We start from the raw sequence: 27597 nt of genomic DNA on the forward strand, positions 1-27597 counted from the left end.
TCAAGCCTGAATAAGTTTTCAATACCCACGCAATGATATCTGTCTCGGCCCATCGAAACTGATCGAATATGAACGTGAAGATCCTCGACCTGTTCTATTACCTGAACCATTTTAATGTATTTCTCTTCGGTGAGTCCATGCACATTTACGTATATATCTATTTTCATAATGCTCATTTGTTCAGGTTTCATCGAGCAGCTGTCAAGCCAAGCCAAAGTGTGTATTTGTTCAAAAGGTGGTTTTAATGCCGGTTAGCGTGACATGGCATGGTGTTTACAGACAATTAGACTGCATAAAATAGGCATCAGGTGTCAGTATTTTTGCTGTATTCAGTCTTTTAAGTTGTCTTTCAGCCAGTCAATAAACATAATATGCGTGTTGCTCTCTAATAGTATAAATTTATCGGTGCTCAATTAAAGAGCATCAGTTTGCTAAAACTTAATATGTTTGGAGTGATCATTGGCCAAACGGTGTGCTTATATTGTCAGCCAGATCATATAATACATTTTAAATTCACAAACTGTTAAGCATACCAGAAAAGTTTCAATTTCTTATTTTACCTTGATCACCTGGCAGAAGAGTATCTTGACAGAGTAGAACGAATTATTATCGAGGTAAAATAGATCTCTGTTTGTGAAATGTTTTATTTTTAATAGTAATTTATGAATCTTTATGCCATTGATTAGTGATTGAAAAATAGATGAGCGATGAGATGCAGTTATATTTTCAGAATGTAACAAATGAAGAATGAAGTTCAACTTTTATTTTTCTTGTACATTCCCGTGATGGCTCCACATGTGGAATTGCTCTGATCCGTTCCACTGGATGTTGTAGAAAGTAATTAATAAAGACAGGGGCCGAAGTTGTTGAGTGGTCAACGGAGTCGACTCGCGACTGCAAGGGCGCGGTTTTAAAACCTACCATCAGCTCAACCCAGATTGGCTACCGTGGTGTGTACTTGGCAATGCACTTTGCTGCAATTGTCTCAGCACTAAATAACCTTTTCTGGGTTGAGATGCTGTAAATCACCAGACCAGCTCCCATGTACATTGTTTACGTAATCTAAAGTGTGTGTACTCTGCACGAGGTTGCCTCTTCTCGCACGTAAACTTCACGTCGATGAGCGACGAAGAAGGGTCTTCACAAGTTATCTGACAAACAGGTTCAAATAGGTAATGCGCTAAATCTCTGTGTTTTTATCTTATCTGATAGAATGGTGATAACAAAAGTGGCGATTGGAAGAAATACAAAGATCAAAAGACTTAGTCAGGTCAGTTTCCTCGATAACTTTGAACATGTTTCGTCTTACGAATTAATATTGTTACAAGTCGAAAGACAGGTACTACTGTGCATATGAATTTAGATACGCTTACAAACTATTGCTTGTCCTCTAGCAAGGTAGAGGACTGTATACAACCCTTTATTCATTTTATAGCTTCATGAATCTTATCATCTTATGGTTTTGCCCGTCCGTACAGCAACTCAGGTTCTCCGCGATCTACCGTTACCAAACAATGCAAGTAGCTTTAATTTAGGACAAGGGCGACACCTGCTCATTTCGGGCTCATATGGTCAAATGTCAAGGTCAAAGAGACCGATGAAAAGAAATTGTTTCCACACAATGACTTGTGTACGAGATACCTTGACCTATCTAAATGGCTTGCATCTGAGATAAGAAAGGGGCTTTACGATTGGAGGTTTTAAAAAAAGTAAAAGGTAAAAACCACAACGTGATTCTTTGAGAAAAATCGTTTCTGCACAGATGTTAAGTTCTTTGTCACCATCTTGAACCAGACTTAGCAGATGGCGTGCATTTAAGGAAAGAAAGACATCTATTCATTTTGGCGCCAAAAAAAAGACATAGATTAAGGTCACATGGATTGAAAGAAGGAAAAACGATTTGCGCGAAACGGCTTGTGTAAAATATGCCATGACTAAACTTTCCAGATTTCATGCACTTTAGATAGTGAAGACATCTATTGCTGTGGGAGTTATTAGGTTAAGGCCGAACCAGATGGATTCCATGATGGAAAATGATTTCCAAAACTAAATCCTTTTTGGACGAAACACTCGTTTGCAGGAGTATACAAAAACGACTTTAGGTCACAAAAATGATAGTGTGGTATGCTTGTATATAATTTGATATCGATGACCTGATTAGATATGCATGCCAATTGTGTAGCTGGCCAGGTTTGAGATTTAGGCCATTTTAGCAGTTTGAATTTATTTATAACAATATTTTTATATTTTGGACATGGACTATTTTGACGGGGGTATTTTAAAAGTTTCACGAATAATAGTTTTAAATAAATACAAAAATTCAAGAGTGATTTAAAGAACGTAAAAATCGTTTAAATGTCGTAAAAATATTTAGTCAAACAGGTTCTCTACTTATGCAAGAGTACAAACGTACCACATTTAATTTGCCTTTGTCGAGCGCCCCCCTCCCCGCTCCCCCTTTATAATATGTATAAGATCCGCAGAAACATCTAACAAAATTTGCATTTGTCTTGTTACGAATCAATGGTCTTAAACTAAGTAACAGCAATAAGCTAAATCAGCAACTTTAGTAAAATCAACAAACAATTTGTATTTTGGGAGTTGCAAAAGAAACATTTAAGAGGAACATGTATCGTGAATTTAATCCCAAATAATCCTAAAAGTTCTATCACAAGTCCAAAAGTATAGTGTTCCGAGTGAATTCCAATATTGAGTGTGCTGATATATCAGTGGTCTTGAATAGATTGATATACCAACATCCTTGATGTATCACAGTGATATAAACTAGAGTGTCTTTGAATGAATTCGCAATAATACCAAAATAGTGATTTAGTCCAATAAGTCAATGAGCACTCTGTAATTCCAATAAATAGTTTAAATAAATGATTCTTCTCAACTTATAGCTGAACACAATAGTAGATGTATGTATGTATGTATGCATGCATATATATATATATATATATATATATATATATATATATATATATATATATATATATATATATATATATATATATATATATATATATATATATATATATATATATATATATATATATATTGATGGGGATTTAAGTAGTTTCCGATTTATGAGCCTAGGGGCCGGGGTGGTGGCGGTCCAAATGAGAGTAAGCACAGACCAATGAACCTATTCTGTCTACATAAAGCTGTTACCATCCTAAACATATTTTAAATCATCACCCTGGGGCCAGTACCCAGGGTTATATAAAGTTTCATGGATAAAAGCTGGCTGCATAAACGACGGGCATTTTCCAGCCGAGAAAATGTGTATATAGGGCTATGGGGATGGGATCACAATGGCCTGAAAGTTATGATATAAGGGCTGGGTCTCATAGAGTAAGGACAGATTTAGGTGTATGAAGGAGGGAAATGAGTTTTAAAAAGAATTGGTATGCCTGCTTATGTACTATTCCAGAGATAAAAGCACAAATCATAGTAAATGACCATCGACTTATATCAAAATATGTAACATTAAGGGTTGCCTTTAACCTGTCCCAACCCTTCCTCATTTGTGTTGGATTGACTTTGGATTGATAAAAGGCGATTCTCGCTCTCTATACATTAAATACAGTAAGTTCAGTCAAATTCCCGTCAGTAAATTGCACAGCAACTTTCAAACTGAGCTGACCGAAGCATCGTTACCTTTCGAATTTTCGCAGTTGAAACAATAAAAAAATAAAAATAAATTGCCAAGAAGCAAGTTATAACTATGACATAAATGTCAAAACGCCCACTGCCGTTATCACGCAATGCCGGGTAACGTCGCTTAGCGACTGCGACTTTATGAGTTAGACTTGTACTACGTCTTTAATTACTCCAATATCGGAATGATTGAATTTAATTTTTTTATAACAGAAGTACATTAATACTATATGCAAAATATCACCGGAAGTAGAATATACTGTAGTAGTATAATATGATATACTGTAGTATAATAATATAATAGAGTAGTATAATATACTAGATTAGTATAATACACTAGAGTAGTATGATACACTAGATTAGTAAATACACCAGATTAGTATAATGCACCAGATTAGTATAATATACTGAAGTAGTATCATACACTAGAACAGTATAATACACTGGAGTAGTATAATACACTAGAATAGTAAAATACACCTGAGTAGTATAATACACTAGATTAGTATAATGCACTAGAGTAGTATAATACACTGGAGTATAATAATATACTAGATTAGCATAATATACTAGAGTAGTATCATATAATGAATTAGTATCATACACTAGAGTAGTATAATTTTCTGGCTTAGTATCATAGACTAGAGTAGTAAAATACACTAGGTTAGTAAAATACAATAGATTAGTATAATATACTAGAGTAGCATCATACACTAGAATATTATAATATACTGGATTAGTATAATACACTAGAATAGTATAATACGCTGGAGTAGTAAAATACACTAGATTAGTAAAATACACTAAAGTAGTATAATATAATGGAGTAGTATCATACACTAGAACAGGATAATACACTGGAGTAGTATAATACACTAGATTAGTATAATATACTTGAGTAGTATATTATACAGGATTAATATAATATGGTGTGTGTGTGTGTGTGTGCGTGTAATTTGGATTTTTAACGTAGTTTTAACAATTATTCAGTCAAATCGCTACTATGTCTGCAGTGTGGCAGTTTATAGTGATGTGTAACACTGGGGCATCATGCCGCAGATATGTAGCATGATGTCCCACCCAGTCACATTATCCTGACACCAGTCCGACCAGTCCTAACACTAACCTCCTATTGCTGATCGCCAAGCAAGTTAGCTGTTAGTACCATTTTTGTAAGTCTTTGGTATGACTCGGCTGGGGATCGTAGGATCGAACCCACGACCTTACGCATCCGGGGCATATGCTCTAACCACTAGGCCACCGGAGCGGTCTAATATGATGGAGTAGTATAATATGCTAGAGTAGTATAATACACTAGAGCGGTATAATACACCATAGAAGTATAGTGGAATATTATAATAAAACTAGATTAGTATAATACACTAGAGAAGTATAATAACTAGATTAATATAATATACTGGAGTATTATAATATAATGGAGTAGTATAATCGGATTGTGTAATATGATACACTAGAGTAGTATAATGTACTGTGTATCTTGGTAAAATGGAGTAATATAATTTATTATATGCTTTTTTTTCTCCATTAATTTTACATTGTCAGATTCATGTATTATTGTTCCATCTCGCACAGCTTCATAGTATACGACACGTAATCCTAAAAATAGTATTGTGTATTAGCAACTACTTTGCAAACATACCATGTATAGTTATGTTGTAGACGCTTTAGCTTTTGGTTGATTAGATTTGTGAATGAACTAAACAAGCTGTTTCGTCCATTTGAAAGTAGAGATGATAAAATTAAAGATCCGGACGAGTTCACTGAGTCACAAACGAAACTTTCAAAAAAACGAACGAATGAACGTGATATTTGCAATGTCAACAACAAACCTGAGAGACGCATTAATTGAAAATACCATTCTTGGCATTTGAACAGTTATTTAGGAGAAATGTTTGTACCTTTCGCAAATAGAATGTTTCAGACTATGACCAGTGCTCCTTATGGCCTATACCATCGCATAGTGAGGAGGCGCAGAGCTATCAGAGATATACCATTCTCTAAGTCAGTCAAAACGCTAAATTCAAGGGGAAAATGCAACTGAAGGTTTTGGTCGGGAACTAGGAGCATCAGAGCCAATAAGCCAAGACAATGGAAAAGCATTAGTTTCGCTGGCTAAATGGACTGTCACAGAACAGCTAACTTTGCAATGTTTCCCGTGTAACTATTTTGATATAATCTTAGGCTAGCGATATAATTAATATACACACTCTATGACACAGGTCCTAGCTCCTAGCTCCTACCTGGGGACCCTCCAAACGCGAGCATGCAAGTAACAAGGTATACACATATCTGCTTTAGCTGGTAATAAGAATGGTAATAAGTATAACTTACTGCACTGAATTGACCCAGTAAACCTAGTAATTTATAAACAGATAAGCAGAATTAAGTAGGATCAACAGAAAAACAAGATCCATCCATTCCAGACCAACTGGAAATATTTCTTCAAAAAGCATTCATTCAAAATATTACTCGAAATTTTCGGGTGACGAAATTCAAAGGTCGCTGGGCGGTGCTATGTGCGCATTGATAGTGTTAGTGTGTATTGATGCATACGGTTGTCTATTTATTTTGAAATACAGCATAAATTCAATAACTTTGTTTCTTGTAGTGTATATCTTTAATAATAGGCCTTATGTAGGGAAACGAAATGAGTATATAATAAAATCGTTACTGCATTGTTATTACCAATTATGAACTCGTTTTCTGGGAATAATACTGTACTCCCAGTGTTGTGCAGTATTACTCAGACGAAAAATTCATATTTTCCCATACAAACGCAGTAACCTATACATACAATACTGGAGTATTATAATACGCGTGAGTAGTATAAATCTGAGTAATATAACATACTGAATACTAGTAGCATAATATAATAGAGTGGTATGATATACTGGAGTAGTATAACAGAGAACAATATGATTAAGTAGTATAATTTACTGGAGTATCATATACTGTTTTTTCATGAACTATAAAATAAATTTCTGCAAACATATATGAATTATCCAATTTATGTCTACACTGTTGCAATTCCCTTGGTATTTTATTGGTCTGTGCAATATACAAGCGTTGGCTTTCTACCGTGTACAAAGGACCTGTTTAATTGCCATTACGTCATATAGTCGTGCCAAATAGACATTAATAAGTTACTCTTGAATCATTCTTTTTAAATGTAGGTCACAGTGACATTTTTGCCGTTCATAAGATATTTGGTACTATACTATGGTGTATAAAGGAAAATGTCACTGCCTCTTGACCCGAATAACTGTGCTGTTTTTGTTTTATAGAGTTAAAACAGTGTACATGTATTAACTATCTCACCGTTCATAAATTAATTTTACAAAACCCACTTGCCCCGACCTATTTTCTTTGCTACTTCTTTCTGTACAAGCTAAGATCTTGAACGATGAACTCTATCCAGTTGCACAGCACAATATGTTACGGCAGATCTGGGTCTCTGCTAAACGTAGTTGGATGCGCGATATCCTGGAGCAAACTTCATAGGTATTACGATACGTAAATAAGTAGATAATAACGAATTGTTACTTATTTGCCTATCATCAGGTTGATCAGGTCATTTAACAAAGATCTGACATAAACATCACTAATGATTTAAACCTATCACCAATCCCATCAATCTGATACGTATTAACGCTAATACGTCGCCAGTTTGAATTCCTTCTGGTATGTGATACTACAAACCGTTAGGAGCACGCTATGAACCGTTGGCTGTGTCCTTGATATTATTATGCTTAGCATTTTGCCAATATAAAAATAGATCCACAAGCTTCATATGGTGTACAGGCAACGATTGATAAAATGACAGAACTGGACTATCCTAAAATCTTAAATAGGATGATTCATTCGCGTCCGCTTTTACACATAAATAAGTTCATGTACATCATAATATTTTCAAGAAATTAATTTTTGTCTTTGGTGTATGCTAATAGGACACTATTTCAGATCTTTATCAAACAAATGGACGTCATAAAATCACTAATAATGATTTAAGAGATCAAACATGTGGAGAATGTGACAGAATATACATTGCAATTGCAACTTCGGAGCATTAGGTGCAGCACCAAACACTGTTTCATGTTTGTTTGTTTTTGCTATCTCAAACGCACGCACAAAGCTACATTGTATTGAATTCAACATTTTTCATAGAGGTGATATAACTACTTGACAAGATTAGCATGAAAGTAACAATCTAGGAATCTAGACATAATGCTTGTTTGTTTACAAGCTTGGACTTGATATAAGTGTTACATTTGGTAATTTCGAACAACAGAAAAGATTTAATTTAGTATTTCAGAAAAGAGTCAGATTTACATATTATATTATGTGGTTGGTCATAATGCTGAAATAAGTAACAATTCTCCTTAGAGCAAAATTATTAAGACGGCACAGTATGGAGACGGACTAAACTTCAGCAGTAAGAAATTGTCATTGCAGCTAGACCAATCATTGATTTATTTTATTTTATTTATTTTTTTTTTATTGCCGTTCCGTTTTATGTACATGTGCAGCTGAACTTCAACATTACAAAATTGAATAATCAATAGAAAGGTAATTCATAGAGGTATTTTTGGAAATCATTTGGAAAAGTACCACTTTCAGGTATGTTGGACCGGCACTACTTTCACGTACTTTGGAAATTTTCAACTGGCACTTCTTCCACGTAATTTGGAAATTTTGGACCGGCACTACTTAACGTCATTTTTGAAATAGTGGACCGGGACTACGTGCGGGTAGTTTGAAAATCATCTAAAATTTCGAAACAGCCCAGAGAATGAAGACATTTAGCAAAGGAAAGCACTAACGTTTTGCACACAACATAAATAATGGAGCAAAACTGAATGTGTTGAATTCAACAGTCCTCAGATAGGTAGTATAGGTATTCAGGTAGTTTAATATGAAAGCTACGCTGTCGGTGTCCGAAGTGTGTACTTGTTTCAAAGTCTGAACAAGATAAATTATTACAAAGCGTATTGTGTTATGAAACAACTTAGAGTAGAAAACAAATGTTGGAACTGTTTTATATCAACTAATACAAAAGATATACTAAATGGAAAATTACTTTTTTCAGTTTGCGTAAATAATATTGCAATAGATGTTTGAATAGAACATGGAAAGAGGAAATCAGTTACAAGCAAAAAGAAGTTTAAGAAGAAAACCGGAAGTACTCCCTGGTTATATTTTGCTTTACGATTATTTTATTTAACAAAATCAGGATTATCCCTTTTGTACTGACTGTCTAGTATATAAATATATAATATATTTCAGAATTGGTAGTGTTAATTACCATCATGAAGAGTCGTTAGGTATATTAAACGTGGAAATAACACCTTAAATAATACGCCCTGCGTACAGATTTAATTATACTCCATTGGTATATTTCATTATAAAAGTGATACACAATAGATTCGTTATATCATTAGGTCATTCAGATAAAAAAAATGGGGCGTATGCAACATTTTTGTAGTCTTGTCTTTTGGGGGACTCGAATATTGCTTTTACATTCGATTAGAGATGATAATTATTTAATGTGTTGTTGACTCATTAGACGTTATGGACGCGTGTCTGAAGCTAGGTTTGACATTATGAAAGATACAAGTACATGCTAAATGGAGTAAAATGTTTTAATACTGGGATTGTGAAACACAGACAAAACCATCTATTCAGTTATGATGTAAAATAAAAGCTGTCAATAGTACAAAGATGTTTAAATATAGCAATAGCAGCAATTATATGTTTAAGCTATTCGAACCTAATTCATCTGTTGAAGAAAGAATTACACGATAAAATATGGAAGAATTACAGATTAAAAAATGCAGAGTTCAGTGAAAACAGATCCAATACACTTGATTACTTAAAATAAAGATAAAGAGGACGTGGCTTGGTGACTCAGACGTTAAACAACTTGAATGTTGCTGCTGTTACAACATACATATAAGGCAAAACTTGAAAATACAGGCAGCCTAAACTAAACGATTTCTACCAGCCTTCGAATGGGCCAGTAAAATGCGAAAATATTCACCACGCTTGTGATAGATGTTTGTTTGTTTATTGCTTAGAATGTTCTTTAAAATGGTATGTCGAATTTTAGATAATTCCTGGAAACGCATAAATGCTTTCAAAAATAATAAATAGTATAGCTTTTTGCTTACGGTAAAAAATAATTCTTCACAAACAGAACAATATTATGAAACCAGCTATATAATTGAATCCATCACATCATTATTTCACATACACACAGAGCAACATTAAACCTTAGGAGAACTTATATATACAGCAATATCAAAGCTAAGGTCCGATATATCATTTGAACGGAGTAGTGTATCGGTTAAGTTTGATGTGAAGGCAAAATGAGATGCAAACATTGTCGTCGTAGAAAAGTGTTGTTCCATTCTCGGTAAAGACATAATTGTATCCTTCTGAAGTGACGATCATTTTAAGTTGAATTACTACAAAATTTGCACACATAGAAAGATCCGTGATTATCTGATCCAGTTAGGAAAAATGAGATTAAGGAATGTACCATGAATATAAGATTGGGAAAGTTATGATAGGGGTTAGAAAATGCACATACAACTGGCACTCAGACTTTGAAGTTTGTGGTGTATGGAAGAAGTTTAGAAGATTATTAGAATTTCATTCTTACAGATTGTTGTCCACCATTTCCTTGTGCTCTTTCACGGGATTTCAGATTTGCTTAAAATCTTTCAAAAACGTAAATTGTGATAGAACGTGACAACCAGGATTACAAATTTGAATAAATTTGCCTCCAGTAACAGGATTACTTCTGAATCAGCTGCACAATGAGCAAGTTAATGATTATTGCGGAAATGCAATTGCTTTCTTTTATGACACATTACAAGAGATGGAATTATCGTCATATTAGCCGATACCACCTCGAGACATCTTGCGCTTGATTCTCCCAAAACGAATATATAGTATGCTTTAACAATTTATTACAACTCAGAAACGTAAACCTCTTGGTGACCATGGAATGCGTAGAAAATATGATTCTTCACAGGGTTTCCAAGTCAGATAAATGTTTACGCGGGACAGAAAGTCTGTTTGATGAACAGCTGAAGCACAGGTAATTTTGTAATAGATGATTTTTTTATAACCCTGACAATTATTGCATGTATATTTCTTTTGTTTCAGATGAATAAGTTAACGCACAATTCAAGCAAATAAATAGTGTTGTTTTAGATTAAAGTGTACCTCACCTTCAGCAATGAAAGTCATTTTGTGATTTCTTCTCTGCTTGTACTATATGGACAATGTGCGGAACTGTGCAAAACTCGGTCTATTACCTTCGGATACTTTTAACTAAAGAATACCCGCAACATGATACTTTGTGGAGAGACTAATTGTACAAAGACTATGTTTGCACTAAAGCTGAATACAAAACATTTTGTCATTACATTGCTATTTTCTGTCCAAGAATTATGTTGAACATTATAAACGTGTTTATTCAAGGATGGAAAGTTGTTGATGATAGATACCCTATATCAGTATTTTGAGGTACAGCTTGATATATATTAAGCTTTTGATACTTTGTTTATCTTTTAATAATTGTGGCAACACAGATGATGTAAATATGAAAGCATCTGTAGTCTAATCGGAGTAGATTTTTGTTTTTGCATTTTCAAATATCGGTATGGACGATTATGCCAGAGTTTAACTGCTATAAAGAACCAACGAGGGAATTTAGGTTTATTGTGGTCGTCTACAGCATGCCCAAAGGTCAATGGAACCTAGTTAAAGGAAATAATATGAGGCCGATGAAATGAAAGGAGACATCATATAAACTCTCTAACACAGATAAGGAAAGAATACTTAAATTGCTATCGAGGATCTCTTTGAATTTTGCGGTCTATAAAACTACACCTAAACATTATTACCAATTTGCCGTAACGTAACGTCTTTACCTTCTCCGTCTAAAACCCCTAGAAAACAAAATTCTTCCTCAAAATCATTTGCTGCTTTTTGTTTAAAATTTCTCTTCGGTTTAATAAAGGTTTATTCCTTTCGCTGTTGTTCAAAGAAAAAAACTCTATATTGTTTTGTAGTTTTAAAACAAACTGCAGGAAGCACATCAGATTCGGTAATGAGGGACAAATTCAAGTACTTTGTTCATTTGTGTTTCAGTACGTCATTTGTTCATTTCTAAGTGTACCGATCTTGAAAACAATTTTGTAAAAGGTGATAATCACTTTGCATCCTGAAAAACAAGCCCACCCACTCTTCTCCGTCTAGTTCAGTTTCCTAACCAATTTCATGCTGCGTCTTTCGTTCATGTTGCCTGCCCACTCCACTTTAACAATATACATACATTTATTTACCTATGGAATTTTCATTTTCACATTTCAAACTTTCCAATTTTTGCAAGACCGTTACCAAGACAATGATTGTACCTAACGAAATTGGTTTTGGAGGTTTAATTCGTGTCTTTAACTCAGGTGCCGAAGCATAAAAGAAACACGTGCCGCCTCTATTTGCTACGTTGTTGCATATATTTTGAATCGCTCAGTTAAATATTTGCATAAGGTTGCTCTAACCAGTTAATATCCATACGTTATTTACTAAAATCTGTAAAACAGCTACCGTGTATATTAGTTTATTTCCTGTCCAGGTTGTTGAAAACATGTTTGATAACTTTGTCCGTTTCGCTTCTCTTCAATTATATGTATCAAATTTTTCTTTAGTTAAAAATGTATTTGCTAAACTTGTTTATATTATTGCAAAAATGGTAATTTCCTAAGTCTAATCTCAAATTCAGGTGTTTTTCTTTTTAATTTTTTTATTAAGGACGATCTTCTTCAAATATAGCTAATCTTAACTTGTTGAAGCAGCTTGGTTATCCATCAAAATATTTTTCAAACACCCAGAACCAAGTTATGACAACTGTATAAAATATTAATATATATGTACGACTGTATCGCTATTAATGAACCTAGATGAGTGAACATTAAAGTATTGTTTAGTCGTTTCACGTTTGCAGATAATTCGTTTTCGATTCAATTTCAATATATGCTCAAACGTATGAGTAAGTGTGCTAATATTCGTAGTACTTAATCATTTATAAATTTTAAATTATTTCGTGTTTCTCCAATGACAAAAATTAAGAATACAAAATGATCTTTTGCTAAGTCCTAATTTCCATATTTTGAATATGCACACCGTTTTCTGTACCAGTTATGCATATGGGTTACGACTCTGTGGTCTTAAACAAAGTAACAGAGAAGCAAAATACATAATTAATTTTCCCCCACAATTCAAAGTGAAAATTTAAAATGACAGTAGTATTGTGAATTAAATCCCAAAATATCATGAAAGTCATGTCTCAATTCCAAAGGTTTTGAGTATTCCTAATGAATTGCATATCTTTAATGTACTGATGTGTCAGTAGTCTTGAATAGCCTGATATATCATTAGCTTTGTTGTATCACAACAATGTAATCAAGAATGTCTTGGAGTGAATTCATAATAATCCCAAAATAGTATTGTAGTCCAAACTGTCAATGAACACTTTTGTTATTCCAATGAATAATTTAAAAAATAATTCATCTCAAATTATATATGAACACAACGTGATTTCACAAAGACTGATTTTAAAAAATAACAATAAATAACGGTTTACTTTGTCTTATATATATATATATATATATATATATATATATATATATATATATATATATATATATATATATATATATATATATACACATACATACATACATACATACATACATACATACATACATACATACATACATACAGTCTGTCACCTGACTTATGACACAACAAAATGCCATGGACTTAGGTCATTTCCATTGCAAATTTCCATCGAGATCGTAAACAAATTCAAGTCTGTTTACTTCAAGTTTAACAAACAACCTGACGAAAATCGCCTACACCATAAAATTCGAGGGGATATCCAAGGTCCTGAACTCAAATCCAAGTTAACATACTCTTTACAAATGATCATTATCTTAAATTATGATTTACAATCATGAACAAAAGTCAGTTATGTAATGTGTTGTTTATAAATGACCCTCAAAATCTATAATCATGGATTGTTAAACATACATTCGATTGTTATATATATCAATATGACAGGCCCTTTAGTTTGATCATAAATCCCATATCCCTACACGAAAGCGTTTCTGGTGCACTAATACTGTTTTACAAAGCTACGCCCAAGATCTCTAGACCATAGTAATATTTCAAAGCTAGACCACTCATATTTTGTATACGACAAAATTGCACTCTAGTTCCCACATCATATTAAAAATTATTGATTCTGCAATAAGTAGAAAAACAAAGATTGAAACATTTGCACAAAAATAAGAATTAACATTAATACTGTGGCAGATTAAAATAGGTTTAGAAAGGTGATAGAAATTTTCAGTGAGATTAACACAAAAGCATCAATCTCAGTATCAATACATAACGTGTTTTTCAACAAGACAAGATGGTATGAAAATGTGTTCTGAGCCAGATGTGTTGCAAACACATTCCAGAAAATAAAATTTTATTTGCCGATTTCAAGCATTATAAAAGATAGCATGCAATGTTTCCTAGAAGCTTTAAAGTTGATATATTACATGCAATGATAATTTTGTAATGATCAGCAACATTAATTAGCACAACAAGATGGTCAAATCAAAGGAATTCATATTGCTTTCAAAAGAATCTTTAGAGAGCAAAAGTCTGAAATGATACATTTGGATGAAGGAAGAGAGTTTTATAGCAGGATATTTCTGAACATTTTCAGACAGAATATGTAGTTGAAAGGCTTAACAGAGCCATATAGAATGGAAATTGAAGTTGTTCAATCCAAACAAAACCTGATATGGCGTTTTTCTAAACCTAATTAAATGAGGCAATAAAACTAATCACACTTTAATAGGCATGACGAGCTGAAGTGAATAAAGAAGAAAACATTTGGATAGTATTATTGAATTTATTCGGTTATTTGACCGAGTTTTATTATTATCTAAACCTGTGTTACTCCTAAATGTAAATGGGTAAAAGATTCCAATGGTTTCAATGAAGGACTATTTTCTACTTTTACATTGGAACTATTTAAAATCAGGCAAGTATAGGTGATCTCATAATCCTCGCACTGGAAGAGTAAAAGAGAATTTATACAAGCGAGAGTTACCTAAAACAACATAACGTATTCAAAGTTTGAAATATATTGAGCATGAATTAAATGAAGATGTCGAAGACTAAAAGAATGAATAGTACAAGTACGGACTAGACAAATGGAAATGAACTGTAAATCATTTAGCAGTTGAGAGAATGCTAAACGCGAAACCTGAAAACGCTAATCCATTAAAAATAAATGATGAAGTACGCATAATACATATATAATAGTATCAAAGTGCGGGAGAACTTTGAGTGTTGGAACGATAAGAGTCTATTCAATGTGGCGAAAACAGCGCATTAGAAAATGAAGGAGTACACGGTACGATTTTATATTGGTCTCACAACCAGAGGTAAAAATTCATCCTACAGTGTCACATGTAAAAAATAAGATGGTATATATAAAAGTGTGATACGGCAACAAAGATATAAATAACGTCACAGCTTGGAAATGAAAGATATTACAGAAGAAATTAAACGAGACAATATCATCAAATTGGTAGATGAGTTTTTGAACAACATAAATGATAAAGAAAACAAGATTGATTTGGAGCATTAGAACATTTAAACTTCTTTCAAATTTCACTCAAAGGACATAAAGCTGCGATTTACAGAAAATTTTCAATCAGTTATGCATTTTTCCTGGCCACAATTTTGTCTATGTTCACTTTTAACGCATCCATAAAACCCCCAGTCATGGGGACTTAAGTCAAATAAATGGTACAGACGTCGTTGTCCATTCGTGAAAAGAAAAGTCTTGCTGCATAGCAAGACCTCGCTTTCCACTTCTCGTGCAACTCGTTCACTCTGAAGAGGGCTCCAGAGGAAATGATATGTTACGAAGAAAACAAAGTCATTGGCTTTTAAAACTACAACAGATGCAAACTTATATACGACATGGTAAGTCTAAATACTAGAGATTCAAACACTGTGAAAAATAAACACGGTTAACATGGTACTTCAGTAGAGAACATGAAAAGATTAGTTAGAAAAACGAGAATCACAGGTGTGCGGAAATGCAGTAAATTGACGATCAATGTATTTTACATAAGAAACGTTAACTAAAATAAATGGACAAATTTAAATAAGGAACAAAAACAGCGCCTTATCCTTTTCCTTCAGTTAAATTAAGCGCTCTCGTGATCCTGGATATTTCAGAAATATTTAAAGAGATAAACATGTACTCACTTGAACAGATTTTTTTAGAGACAAACCATTATACGTTTTAACTATATTTTAAGCTTTATCAGTCAGACTTACTGACCAGAGACAGATCATAGCAGATTAAACCAAACATGATATGTATGGCAACTCCTGGTTGTGTGATTTCCTTCTGGAATATACAAAAAGGTATAAAACTTTTGTTTCCATATGCGGAAACATCTGTCGGATTGTAAAGTAGGATTACCTGACGAGTATGGATTTACATCGAATACCAATAGCATTGATATAAGACAACTTTTTTCATATATGTATACATTTTAAAATTTCACAACAGAATGACTCGAGATACATCAGCTGAAGAAAGAAATACTTTTTTGTGATAATGGCCAGTAGAACCTAAAACAGTACACGAAGATTTTGGCATCTTATATCTGCTGCTGTTAGCTGTTTATACACGTAAATATAACTGGATCGGGCACTGTTAAATACTAGATTACATTGCAAACTGGTGAAATGAATTCTATTAAAGAAAAAGATGCATCACAAGCCTCTAGCTCTACAATATGTATTCCACTGTCCGTTTTAACAGATTTATACACTGTTGAAAAATTAATGGATGTGTTATTTTCAGGACAGCGCTGTTGTGATGTGACACAGATTAAAACATTATGGTATAATTCCAATAATACATGACAAATTGACAATTGAAATTTGAGTATGATGTTTGTGATGACCATGTATTTTTATTACTGAATGGCAACGTGATCATAATGGGTAGAAACATTGCAAACACCTTTATTTAGCAGAAATACAACGATTCATGTAATCTGGTGTTGAACCGCACCATCAGTACTGATGCAAAATAGAGTGGTATTTCTAAAACCGATTAACACTATATGACAGTACAACAGGAAGTTTAGAAGACAGAAAATGCAAAGTTGGTAAATAGTATGAGGAAAAGGAGGCTTATGATTACAATGTTACTCAACAACAAGACTTGAGACTTCGGAACAGCGACTATATTTGTATTGTCAGATTCTCATATATGCTATTGCCATCGTAGTGCATTGACATTCAAACGGCTCATGACATTTTAGAAACACAAAAACCAATATCAATCATTTACTTCTATTATAATGATTGTGAAAGGTGTTGTGGTTTATTTTCGCTATAGTTAGTTTATTAATTTTCTTGAGGAACATACTTATCACACTATCAATAACTCCAGAAAATACTGCTGTTTCTTTTTTTCAGAGGAAATTTGTTTACTTTATTGTTTTTAAAACATGTTTGGATATTAGGAGGGAGTGTATTTGGACATAGTTCAACTGTTCATATTGGCATTGTTATTGATGTGGCCAGTGTTACTCCCTTCCTTTTCTGTGAATAAGTCTTAGTATTATCGCAAGAGGAAGATTCCTTGCTGTAACTTCTTCAATTTTGTCCATGTCAATTATGTAAATATCTTCTAAATCAATTTCCATTTTCAGCCTTTTTTTGCCTCAGAATTTTAGTTTTGTCTATATTGTTTCCACTGTTATTTTCAAGATCATTCTTTTTTCTTAATTTCTTTGTTTTCAGTATTGTTATAACATCGCCAGGATGCTTGGGTTCTACTTTAAAATATGGATATTTTTGAGGCTTCAATTATTTATTGAGTTTTCTATATTAAAATAAACTTACGCCAGGATGGGTATTGCTTTAGGATTTTACCATTGTACAAGTGCATATCAAGGATGGAAATAAATATATATAACGTAATGCCATCATCATGAACCAGTCGTGCTGCAAATGAAGGTACGAAAGATTTGTTAGTTATTTTGAAGTCGAAACTATACCAAATACATCTTTTTACCATGTTTTGTGTTAGCTTACTCCATGCAAGTTAATATATCGGTTTGCTTTGCAACAATCAGTATAAAAAGCAACTTTTGTAAACAGAAATGTTGCAAATGGTAAACAAATTCCATCGAATGCAGATTTTTATAGCGAAATGGGGGCAGTCTATCAGCTTTCTAATCACGCGACGAAAAGTTTGTTTGAAAGAAGGAAGGAGTTACTACATGGAAGAGAAAAATGTTTTAAATTTACAAATAATGTTAAAAGATGCTCGAGATTAATATAAAGGTTTTACATTGAATAGCAGAATTACAATGTGTTAATCATAAATACAGCAACTGTCAGTTCACGTTATTTATACAGATTTGGATGAGGAAAAATTAATTAGAAAACATTCGTTGCAGAATACCCGAGAAACACTGCAACATTCAAATAAAAACGGCTAGGACACTTGATTACCTGAATTAAAGGTTTAATGGATCAGTATTTAAAAGATATCTACAATGCACTGACGTCCATTGCATCTGGCTTCATCTGAGAAATTTACACGGCAATCGATTGCATGGTAGCTATCTTAAAGTAGTTAACGTCCATCATGGTATTCATTTTCAAATCAGCAGAAATGCAAATGTCGATGCCCACAAAATGTATATTTATTACTTATCAGATGATCAAATTAACTTCAATACCAGTTCCAAAATATTGTTTCAGACACGTATAACTATGGAGACACATTGTTTGTACTAAATCAGAAAAGACTACATACAACGACAATTTCGACTAAATGGTTATAATCTGTCCAATCTTTCTGTATAACAAAACTTATAACGGAAAGTAGTTATTAAAATATGGAAATGTGATCCTGAAAATAAAGATAGGTGACTGATTTAATTCCTGGTTGATATATATCAAGGTACAACTTACCTCGCTTTTAATAGACGATTGTGTAAATCTTGATGACTTAAACAGGAAGACAAATAATTAGATTTTAGTGGTAGACCTTTTGAAAAATCTGTGTAACTGATGGTATTAAAGTAAAATCTGATAGGGAGAATGCATTGTTTTGATCACCATCTATTGCAAGAATAAAAAGCAATGGAAACTGTCTACACTGACAATGACCTCATTATAAATGAACACACACACACACACATACACACACACACACACACACACACATATATATATATTTATTTATTTATTTATTTATTTATTTATTTATTTATAGTAGATAACTTGAAACAGGCAAAAGAAACAGACTTTAAATGAGGCTTGAGTTTCATTTTCATTGCAAGGTACTTTTCCACTGATATGCATTACCTAGGAACTTTCTTAACATTTGTGGTATACCAAACGCGTTGTACTTTCGATCATCACACAACGGTATATATATTGTTTCATATCATAATACAAATTATCTGTTTCAACAATTAAGAAGAGAAAATCTGTATCAGTGAAATTCAGCATGAATCTATCACGTTATTTGCTTTTGAAACTATTCTAACAAATTCATTTGTCAACCATATTGATAATTATACCACTGTAACACCACCATGAGTTAGCTTAGTGATTTTTTTTTTTTTTACTTTTTTGTTCTTTAGGCTGACTATCACAAAATCTTCATTTATCGTTATCCTCTTTGCAAATGGTATTTTTTGGCATTTTTAAGTTTTATTTTCCTCTGTACATTCCATTACTTTTATTTTTCTCACATTTTCCTAACGGTTTACTAATTATATTTTTTAATCGATTTGTAAAAGAATCTCTAAATAATTATTAATATTTTGCTTTAGTTTTGATTTTTGGGCATCTCAAATTCGAATTACGGTCGTTATGGGCAGGACCTTCACACATTCTTTTCATGTGACCTTAGTCTCTTTGTCTTTAAATGTCTTAGTCTCTTTGTCTTTAAATGTCTTAGTCTCTTTGTCTGTAAATGTCTTAGTCTCTTTGTCTGTAAATGTCTTAGTCTCTTTGTCTGTAAATGTCTTAGTCTCTTTGTCTTTAAATGTCTTAGTCTCTTTGTCTGTAAATGTCTTAGTCTCTTTGTCTGTAAATGTCTTAGTCTCTTTGTCTGTAAATGTCTTAGTCTCTTTGTCTGTAAATGTCTTAGTCTCTTTGTCTTTAAAAGTCTCTGTCACATATTTGGCATGTGTTTGGTGAGTAGAAGTGTTTATCGTATTTATTTGTAAATAAAATAGGCTCTGCGTATATAATTGAACAACATAATCTAAAACCTAGATATATATCATACTATTTATGAGTTTTCCTCGAGCGGTTGATAACTATATATGTTCTATGTTAAATATTCATTTGCATCAAATATCCGTCTTGTATGTTCCTTTAATCCGGTCGTAATTTTGGGTATTTAAAATGTCAAATAAAATTTCAAAAACATCATTCAGTTCACTTATGCTCATTAAGTTTATTTGTCTTTTATTTCTTCTTTTTGAACAGACAGTCTATAATTGGGATCATTAAATCAAGCTGTCCTTTTACACAACCAAAATGTCCAATTTTTCAAAATGATATGGGTTTTTTTTCTGGTATGGTACAGTGTCTTTTTTAAATTGATGCAAAGTTTTGATTGTTGCCACATTAAAAGCAATGCCGATTTAAATTTACAAACTATTTTCGTGATGATTATCTTACATTTTTGCTTATTCATACGTCTTTATTATATTCGTATTCGACGACATATTAGCGTAGATGGCGATTTTTTTAAAAAATCTCCGTTGGGATTCATTGAACCAATACTGAAGTCTTCATCATGGTTTTGTTTGTACAACAATATTTCAATAAGAACATATTCAATACAGACATGTTGAATTTATATCATATCTTCTTGCAAAAGTACCACTTCATTATCTAAAGTTTCTGTCCCTAAGGGTAGTTATATCGGAACATCACATTTCCAATTGCAGATCTATTTCTAAACTCCGGAAAAAAATCTCTATCCTCCATTGTGTGGTTTTCTGGTTAAATTGTCTAAGGAACGCGTGTCGGAAAATGAAGGATGCGAAAGGAGAGAGATTCAACTTCATAGAAAGGCGCGAGTCTCGAATAAAGCACAAGGAAAAATATAGATCCATACTGCACTACACAGTGGAAAGATCATAGTTTACAATCAAGACTAGGTTGATGACCCGAAGAAGAAAGATAGACAGACAGACTGTTTGCGTTATATTAATGCTTAACATTTCGCGCCATTTTATTGTATAAATATTGATTATCATTAAGACAAGAGACATGGTTGTATATGGTATTTTTAGTTTAAAGGATTTTACGCACTCATATATGGTAATGTTAGAAAGAAATTTTACATAGTTCATACATCTGATACTGATACAGATTCTGACCCATAGGACTTGTAATCTGCATTTGTCATCACTTTAAAAAGCAAGAATTTATACTGTTAATGAACCTTGACTGTATTTTTGATAAACTATTGCCCTGGTGTAAAACTACCGATCTGTTCTCTGTAAAGGGACGTTGTATTGAGCCCTAACTGGGGTGAACATTCAAAATTGGCTAGGAATCTACTTTGTGTTGGGTGTTATTGTTTGCAACTTTTGTACCCCGTAATACAGACAGACAAAAACAGAGAGAGAAGGAAAAGAAATACGAAGCCGACATATCACCAACAGTGATTTGGAAAATATCGGAAGCAATCAGGCGATACTGACATGCCGGCAATTTTAGTTGGATCACTCGATTCTATCATGAAATTTGCTCTATCGATATAATAGAACGGCTAATGGAAATGCGCGTAAATTTGTAACTATATTTACATGAGAAAGTGAATCATTCAGATGTCATGTTCACTTTCATTTCATTTATGTAATTCATAAAACTATTATACTTTTTTGCATACGTTGGCTCGTGTTGTTCTATTTTATATCTCTGCTCAGATCCCTGTTATTCCATGCATTAATTTCATATTTTATATTATTGTTTACTCGATCCGAGCAATAACACCGTGGTCGATCATCTTCTAGATAACGATAACCAAAAGCCGTAACGAGATGGGGAGATCTCTCACATCATCCCACGTGACAGTTTACCTGTTTCCATCTCCATAAAAGTGAAATGAGAATCAGTCAGGATAGGTATAATATACATCGCCACTCAAATGCAATCAAGTTGACTATTTACTGGGCCCATGTAACGGTGTGAATAATTTAGACTTTTGTTAAATTTAAGTGATATTTGTCATTTTTAACCCCTTTTCGAAAAATGTTAAGTATATTTCTTAAGCTCTTACTTTGAGTCAAATGCAAGATACAAATCCCATTTCAGTTTACGGTAAAGATGATTTTCTTTTGTTACAGAAACGAAAAGACAACTGAAAGGTACGAATTTGTTTTGCTGTGCTAAAATTTAAATTAGAAAAAAAAATATGGATGACGAAGCATAGGCAGAAATATTGGCGAATTGCACACTCTTTATTTGCTCCGTAATTAAGCTTAGTGTCTGTTCTCGTGGGACATGATGATTTGGGATTGAGGGACATGATGATTTGGGATTGAACAGAAGCAAGATTACTTTCACTTTATGGAATGTAGGTAAAATCAATGTCCGAGATATATATATATATATATATATATATATATATATATATATATATATATATATATATATATATATATATATATATATATATATATATATATATATATGAAGCAAACGTCATGATATATGGACCAGAAACTATTTCAGATTGCAACTGTTGATATTAAAATTGAATCTCTATTAAAACTGGTCTTCTGGTGGGGGTAATTTTTAAACATAATCCAAACGTAATAGCCATATTTTGTATGAAACTGGGAGAAGACGTGAGTAATATTTCCGGTTTAGTATGACTATTTCTTGTCAACAATAATAAAGCTTTTCTTCGAACTAGGAGTCATAGTTTGGTATATACTTATGTGTGGGAATGTGTAAGGCTTGGTCTGAAACAATAATTAAGACAAATCAGGACTATAATTGTGATACTTCCTGTGTGGGTATTATCTCATTCTTCCCACTTATAAGCATTCCATCCTTTGAGTCATACTGTATTGAACTCTTTTATCATTTGTTTTATTGTTTTTAGTATTATTCAGATTTGCTTTTGTGTGACTAATCTTCCCACATCTTTAATCATCGTTGGTGTTGTGAAGAAACTGTGAGATAAAATGAACTGTATGGCAGTTGATGAGATTTAAAACAAGGGACATCGTTTAAGATGATACACTATCTATGTCGGGCCAGCGCTTTTAGCTGCTAGCTTAATGGACTGAGAAAATGGGATTTGGGGCTACAGTTTATCAGCAATCAAATTCTTTCAGCATGTTGTACGTAACTGGTTAAGCGTAAATTATTATTGCAACGATAGGTAGAACCATACCCTTCGATATAGTGCTAGTGGTATTTGATGAAATGTCTCTTAAAATTTGAACTAGCTATTTCATTTTACTATGTCTACTTAATGTTCTAAATATTGTCCTAATATGAGTGACCTTTCTAAGTATAATATAATTTATCTCTCATTCAGCAACTGAATGGACTCTTCTTTTCCACGGTGTTAAAATACCTTGCCTAAGTACCTCCGCTGGTTTACAAGCTACTTTAGAACTAAAAAGGATGAAAGGAAAACGATCGGCTAAAACAGGGCACGAACACGTGATATTCCCAACCTCTCTCTCTTTGAGATTATTTAACATTATTGGCAGAATATATGAATGAAAAAAATCACTGACTCACGGCAGACAATGCGAACAGACCTGAATGAATAAAACACGCTATGATAAACAAGCGCTACGGAATGTTTGGTCAAAAGTAAGCTTGCCAGGGTTTTATCTATGGCATAAGATTGTTTAGATATATGATAGACGTACAATGGACACCGCTTGGGTCAAGATATGTCAGTATAGTATCGGTCATTTCTTTGTTTTTGGCTTTAGATGCCAAATGATGGTGAATAAATTGGATAGATTTTAAGAGGAAATTTTTACTTAAATAGTGGGTTTGGGTAAAACATAAATAACCTTATAGTGAATTACTACGGCTGAACGCATCTGAAAAAAATATGGACGTTATATAGCTATCATGGAAATGCATGTGCCATTAAAAATGTGACAAATTCTGGACAGCTAGTGCAAATACATATGCCATTAACTCTCTAAAAAGTCTGGACAGCAATATGTCTACATGTCTCCTATGACTTCATGCTTATTGATGGATTCAGTTTGTATCGTAGCATATATATATATATATATATATATATATATATATATATATATATATATATATATATATATATAACTGCACAGATGATATTATAAGAAATTTAAAAACATACACATAAGATATTGTGGTCATATTTTCACTAGGGCCCGTATACACTGTAAAGAAGGTCATGCTATATAAATCTTTTCCTGTATGTTCCGTGTATAATCACATCTTAACACAAGCTTTGTAATTTGAAATTCTTTTAATTTGCCTCGCTTTTCCTGCGTACACAGTTTAAGTGAATTCAACAGCGGATCTGCTTGTCTTTCAGTTAAATTTATAAACCTTGCTCTACGGAATAAGCAATTTTCTATTTCAATAATTTTAAGCAATCCACTTTAAGAGTGACAGTTGTACCGAGTTACAGCGTGGTACATACGGTGCAAGTAGTTTTTATACAGTAAATAAACGTTACCTTTTTGTTGTATACAGGCTACTATATTTAGTTTTTCTTTCATCTAGGATTTTATCTCTATAATAAATTATAAAACTATTGGGAACTCGTGTGTTTAATACATTAGAACTTCGTAACTGAAACCTCGCAAACCGAATCTTCATTTTATCTAAACCACTGTCACGTTCCCAAAACGTGTACTCGAACTCTCCTGGATTCCAACGGTAGCTATTCCTGAAGAAGTTCAAATTAAAGAGGTTGTACTTTAATTTGAAATGAGATTATTTCCTCTGTACTAAACATACTGCAGCTACTACATGATCTAACTCTTCGTTAAAACAAAAGGCCTTGTCGGTCCTGAAATCGTCCATCTTGCTGAAATCGACCATCTTGCTGAAATCGACCATCTTGCTGAAATCGACTATCTTGCTGAAATCGCCCATCTTACTGACATCGCCCATCTTGCTGAACTCTGCCCAGTCTGCCCAATAGTCAAATGCAAGAGGAGGTGCCCCAAAATTATGGGTTAGTATGATAACTACTTTCGAAATTTCTTCAAACTTTGTTGATTGATTATAACAACCGTTCGTTAAAGGTATCTCCATTATTCTACCTTCATTCATTTGACACATCGTTTAAACAAATAACAAAAAGGCTTTTATACCGTGATGTTTTCTGTCACATTTTGCTAAAATTCCGTTGGGCAGATTTTAAAAAGAAAATAGTTTTAAAAATTTAGGATAGCAAATCGGCATCATTCATACAAAACTGAACGGGTTTCGGGTCAGTACGTTTTCTGTAAAATTTGCAGAAATACTGTTTAGAGAAGTGTCTTTAATAGATTTATGACGGCCATATTGGATGTCAAATCTGTATCATTGGTGTATTTTTAAATGGCCTTGGGCCATAATGCTTTCTGTCAAAATTGAAAAGGCCTTGTGCCAGAAAGTTCTTATTTTTATCAAAATTGAAAGGCCTTGTGCTAGAATGATTTCTGTCAAAATTGAAAGGCCTTATGCTAGAATGATTTCTGTCAAAATTGAAAGGTCTTTGTGCCAGAATGATTTCTGTCAAAATTGAAAGGCCCTTGTGCCAAAAAGCTTTCTGACAAATTCAAAAGACCCTTTTGCCAGAATATTTTTTGTTAAATTTGGTTTATCGGCTTTAGATAAAAGTGACCTATCACTTTGTTATTACTTTTTATAATGGCGACCATATCTGACGGATGATTGGTATCATTTGTACAAATTTTGAAAGATTTTTATTCTACAATGCTTCCCGCCAAAGGGGTCCTGCTGTATGATCTGTTCAATTATTTAAATCTCGCACGTGATCACCATATGAGAACAACTGTGCGATATGAGAAGCTATTAAGTGATGGAGTAGCTTTAAAGTACGACTTTGAAAATGCTTATCTGAAACCAGCAAATAAAGATGTACAGAGAATGCGTGATAATGGTGCTTTTTATGTCCTTGTATAAAGTGTAATTTGCCGAATCACACACCTTCTGGCGTAAAGTTAACTTTGAGGTTTAGCTGATGACTTTTATTTTGTTTCCTTTTATTTTAATAGTTATTATCATTTTACAGTTCTTACTCAGGGTATGAATGTTAATTTAAGGTTCCTTGTACGTGACTCTGTTGATAGAAGTAGGTATTTTTTTAAGTAGTTCCCGCGCACTTCATATAGAAATAAACGCAGCTCAACCTGATCATATGACTGTACTCTGGCCATTGGAAATCCTCGTTATCTTTATCAACCTGATCACATGACTGTACTCTGGCCATTGGAAATCCTCGTTATCTTTATCGACCTGATCATATGCCTGTACTCTGGCCATTGGAAATCCTCGTTATCTTTATCAACCTGATCACATGACTGTACTCTGGCCATTGGAAATCCTCGTTATCTTTATCGACCTGATTACTTGACTGTACTCTGTCCATTGGAAATCCTCGTTATCTTTATCGACCTGATCATATGACTGAACTCTAGCCATTGGAAATCCTCGTTATCTTTATCAACCTGATCATATGACTGTACTCTGGCCATTGGAAATCCTCGTTATCTTTATCGACCTGATCATATGCCTGTACTCTGGCCATTGGAAATCCTCGTTATCTTTATCAACCTGATTACTTGACTGTACTCTGGCCATTGGAAATCCTCGTTATCTTTATCGACCTGATTACTTGACTGTACTCTGGCCATTGGAAATCCTCGTTATCTTTATCGACCTGATCATATGCCTGTACTCTGGCCATTGGAAATCCTCGTTATCTTTATCAACCTGATTACTTGACTGTACTCTGGCCATTGGAAATCCTCGTTATCTTTATCGACCTGATTACTTGACTGTACTCTGTCCATTGGAAATTATCGTTATCTTTATCGACCTGATCATATGACTGTACTCTGGCCATTGGAAATCCTCGTTATCTTTATCAACCTGATCATATGACTGTATTCTGGCCATTGGAAATCCTCGTTATCTTTATCAACCTGATCATATGACTGTATTCTGGCCATTGGAAATCCTCGTTATCTTTATCAAACTGATCATATGACTGTATTCTGGCCATTGGAAATCCTCGTTATCTTGATCAACCTGATCATATGCCTGTACTCTGGCCATTGGAAATCCTCGTTATCTTTATCAACCTGATCACATGACTGTACTCTAGCCATTGGAAATCCTCGTTATCTTTATCAACCTGATTACTTGACTGTACTCTGTCCATTGGAAATCCTCGTTATCTTTATCGACCTGATCATATGACTGAACTCTAGCCATTGGAAATCCTCGTTATCTTTATCAACCTGATCATATGACTGTACTCTGGCCATTGGAAATCCTCGTTATCTTTATCGACCTGATCATATGCCTGTACTCTGGCCATTGGAAATCCTCGTTATCTTTATCAACCTGATTACTTGACTGTACTCTGTCCATTGGAAATCCTCGTTATCTTTATCGACCTGATTACTTGACTGTACTCTGGCCATTGGAAATCCTCGTTATCTTTATCGACCTGATCATATGCCTGTACTCTGGCCATTGGAAATCCTCGTTATCTTT

The 27597-nt window shown here is 33.4% G+C and overlaps 1 protein-coding gene across 6 annotated transcripts in view; it reads left to right on the forward strand.

Moving 5' to 3' along the window:
• LOC149797921 (nucleoside diphosphate-linked moiety X motif 6-like) overlaps nucleotides 1-27597 on the forward strand; it is a 254096-nt gene that overhangs the window by 219282 nt on the left and 7217 nt on the right. For 4 of the 6 annotated variants that reach the window (XM_089962968.1, XM_089962966.1, XM_089962967.1 and 1 more), the window contains exons 7-8: nucleotides 22182-22202; nucleotides 24863-25042. The exons of 1 other annotated variant lie outside the window; for it this stretch is intronic. In XM_089962968.1, coding sequence (XP_089819094.1) covers nucleotides 22182-22202; nucleotides 24863-25042 — 201 coding nt within the window. The remainder of the gene's footprint in view (nucleotides 1-22181; nucleotides 22203-24862; nucleotides 25043-27597) is intronic. One more of the 6 variants, XM_089962971.1, reaches the window with a different exon arrangement.

The sequence above is a fragment of the Sinohyriopsis cumingii genome, chromosome 6 (assembly GCF_028554795.1).
Source record: "Sinohyriopsis cumingii isolate HCF-2022 chromosome 6, ASM2855479v2, whole genome shotgun sequence".
NCBI lineage: Eukaryota > Metazoa > Mollusca > Bivalvia > Unionida > Unionidae > Sinohyriopsis > Sinohyriopsis cumingii.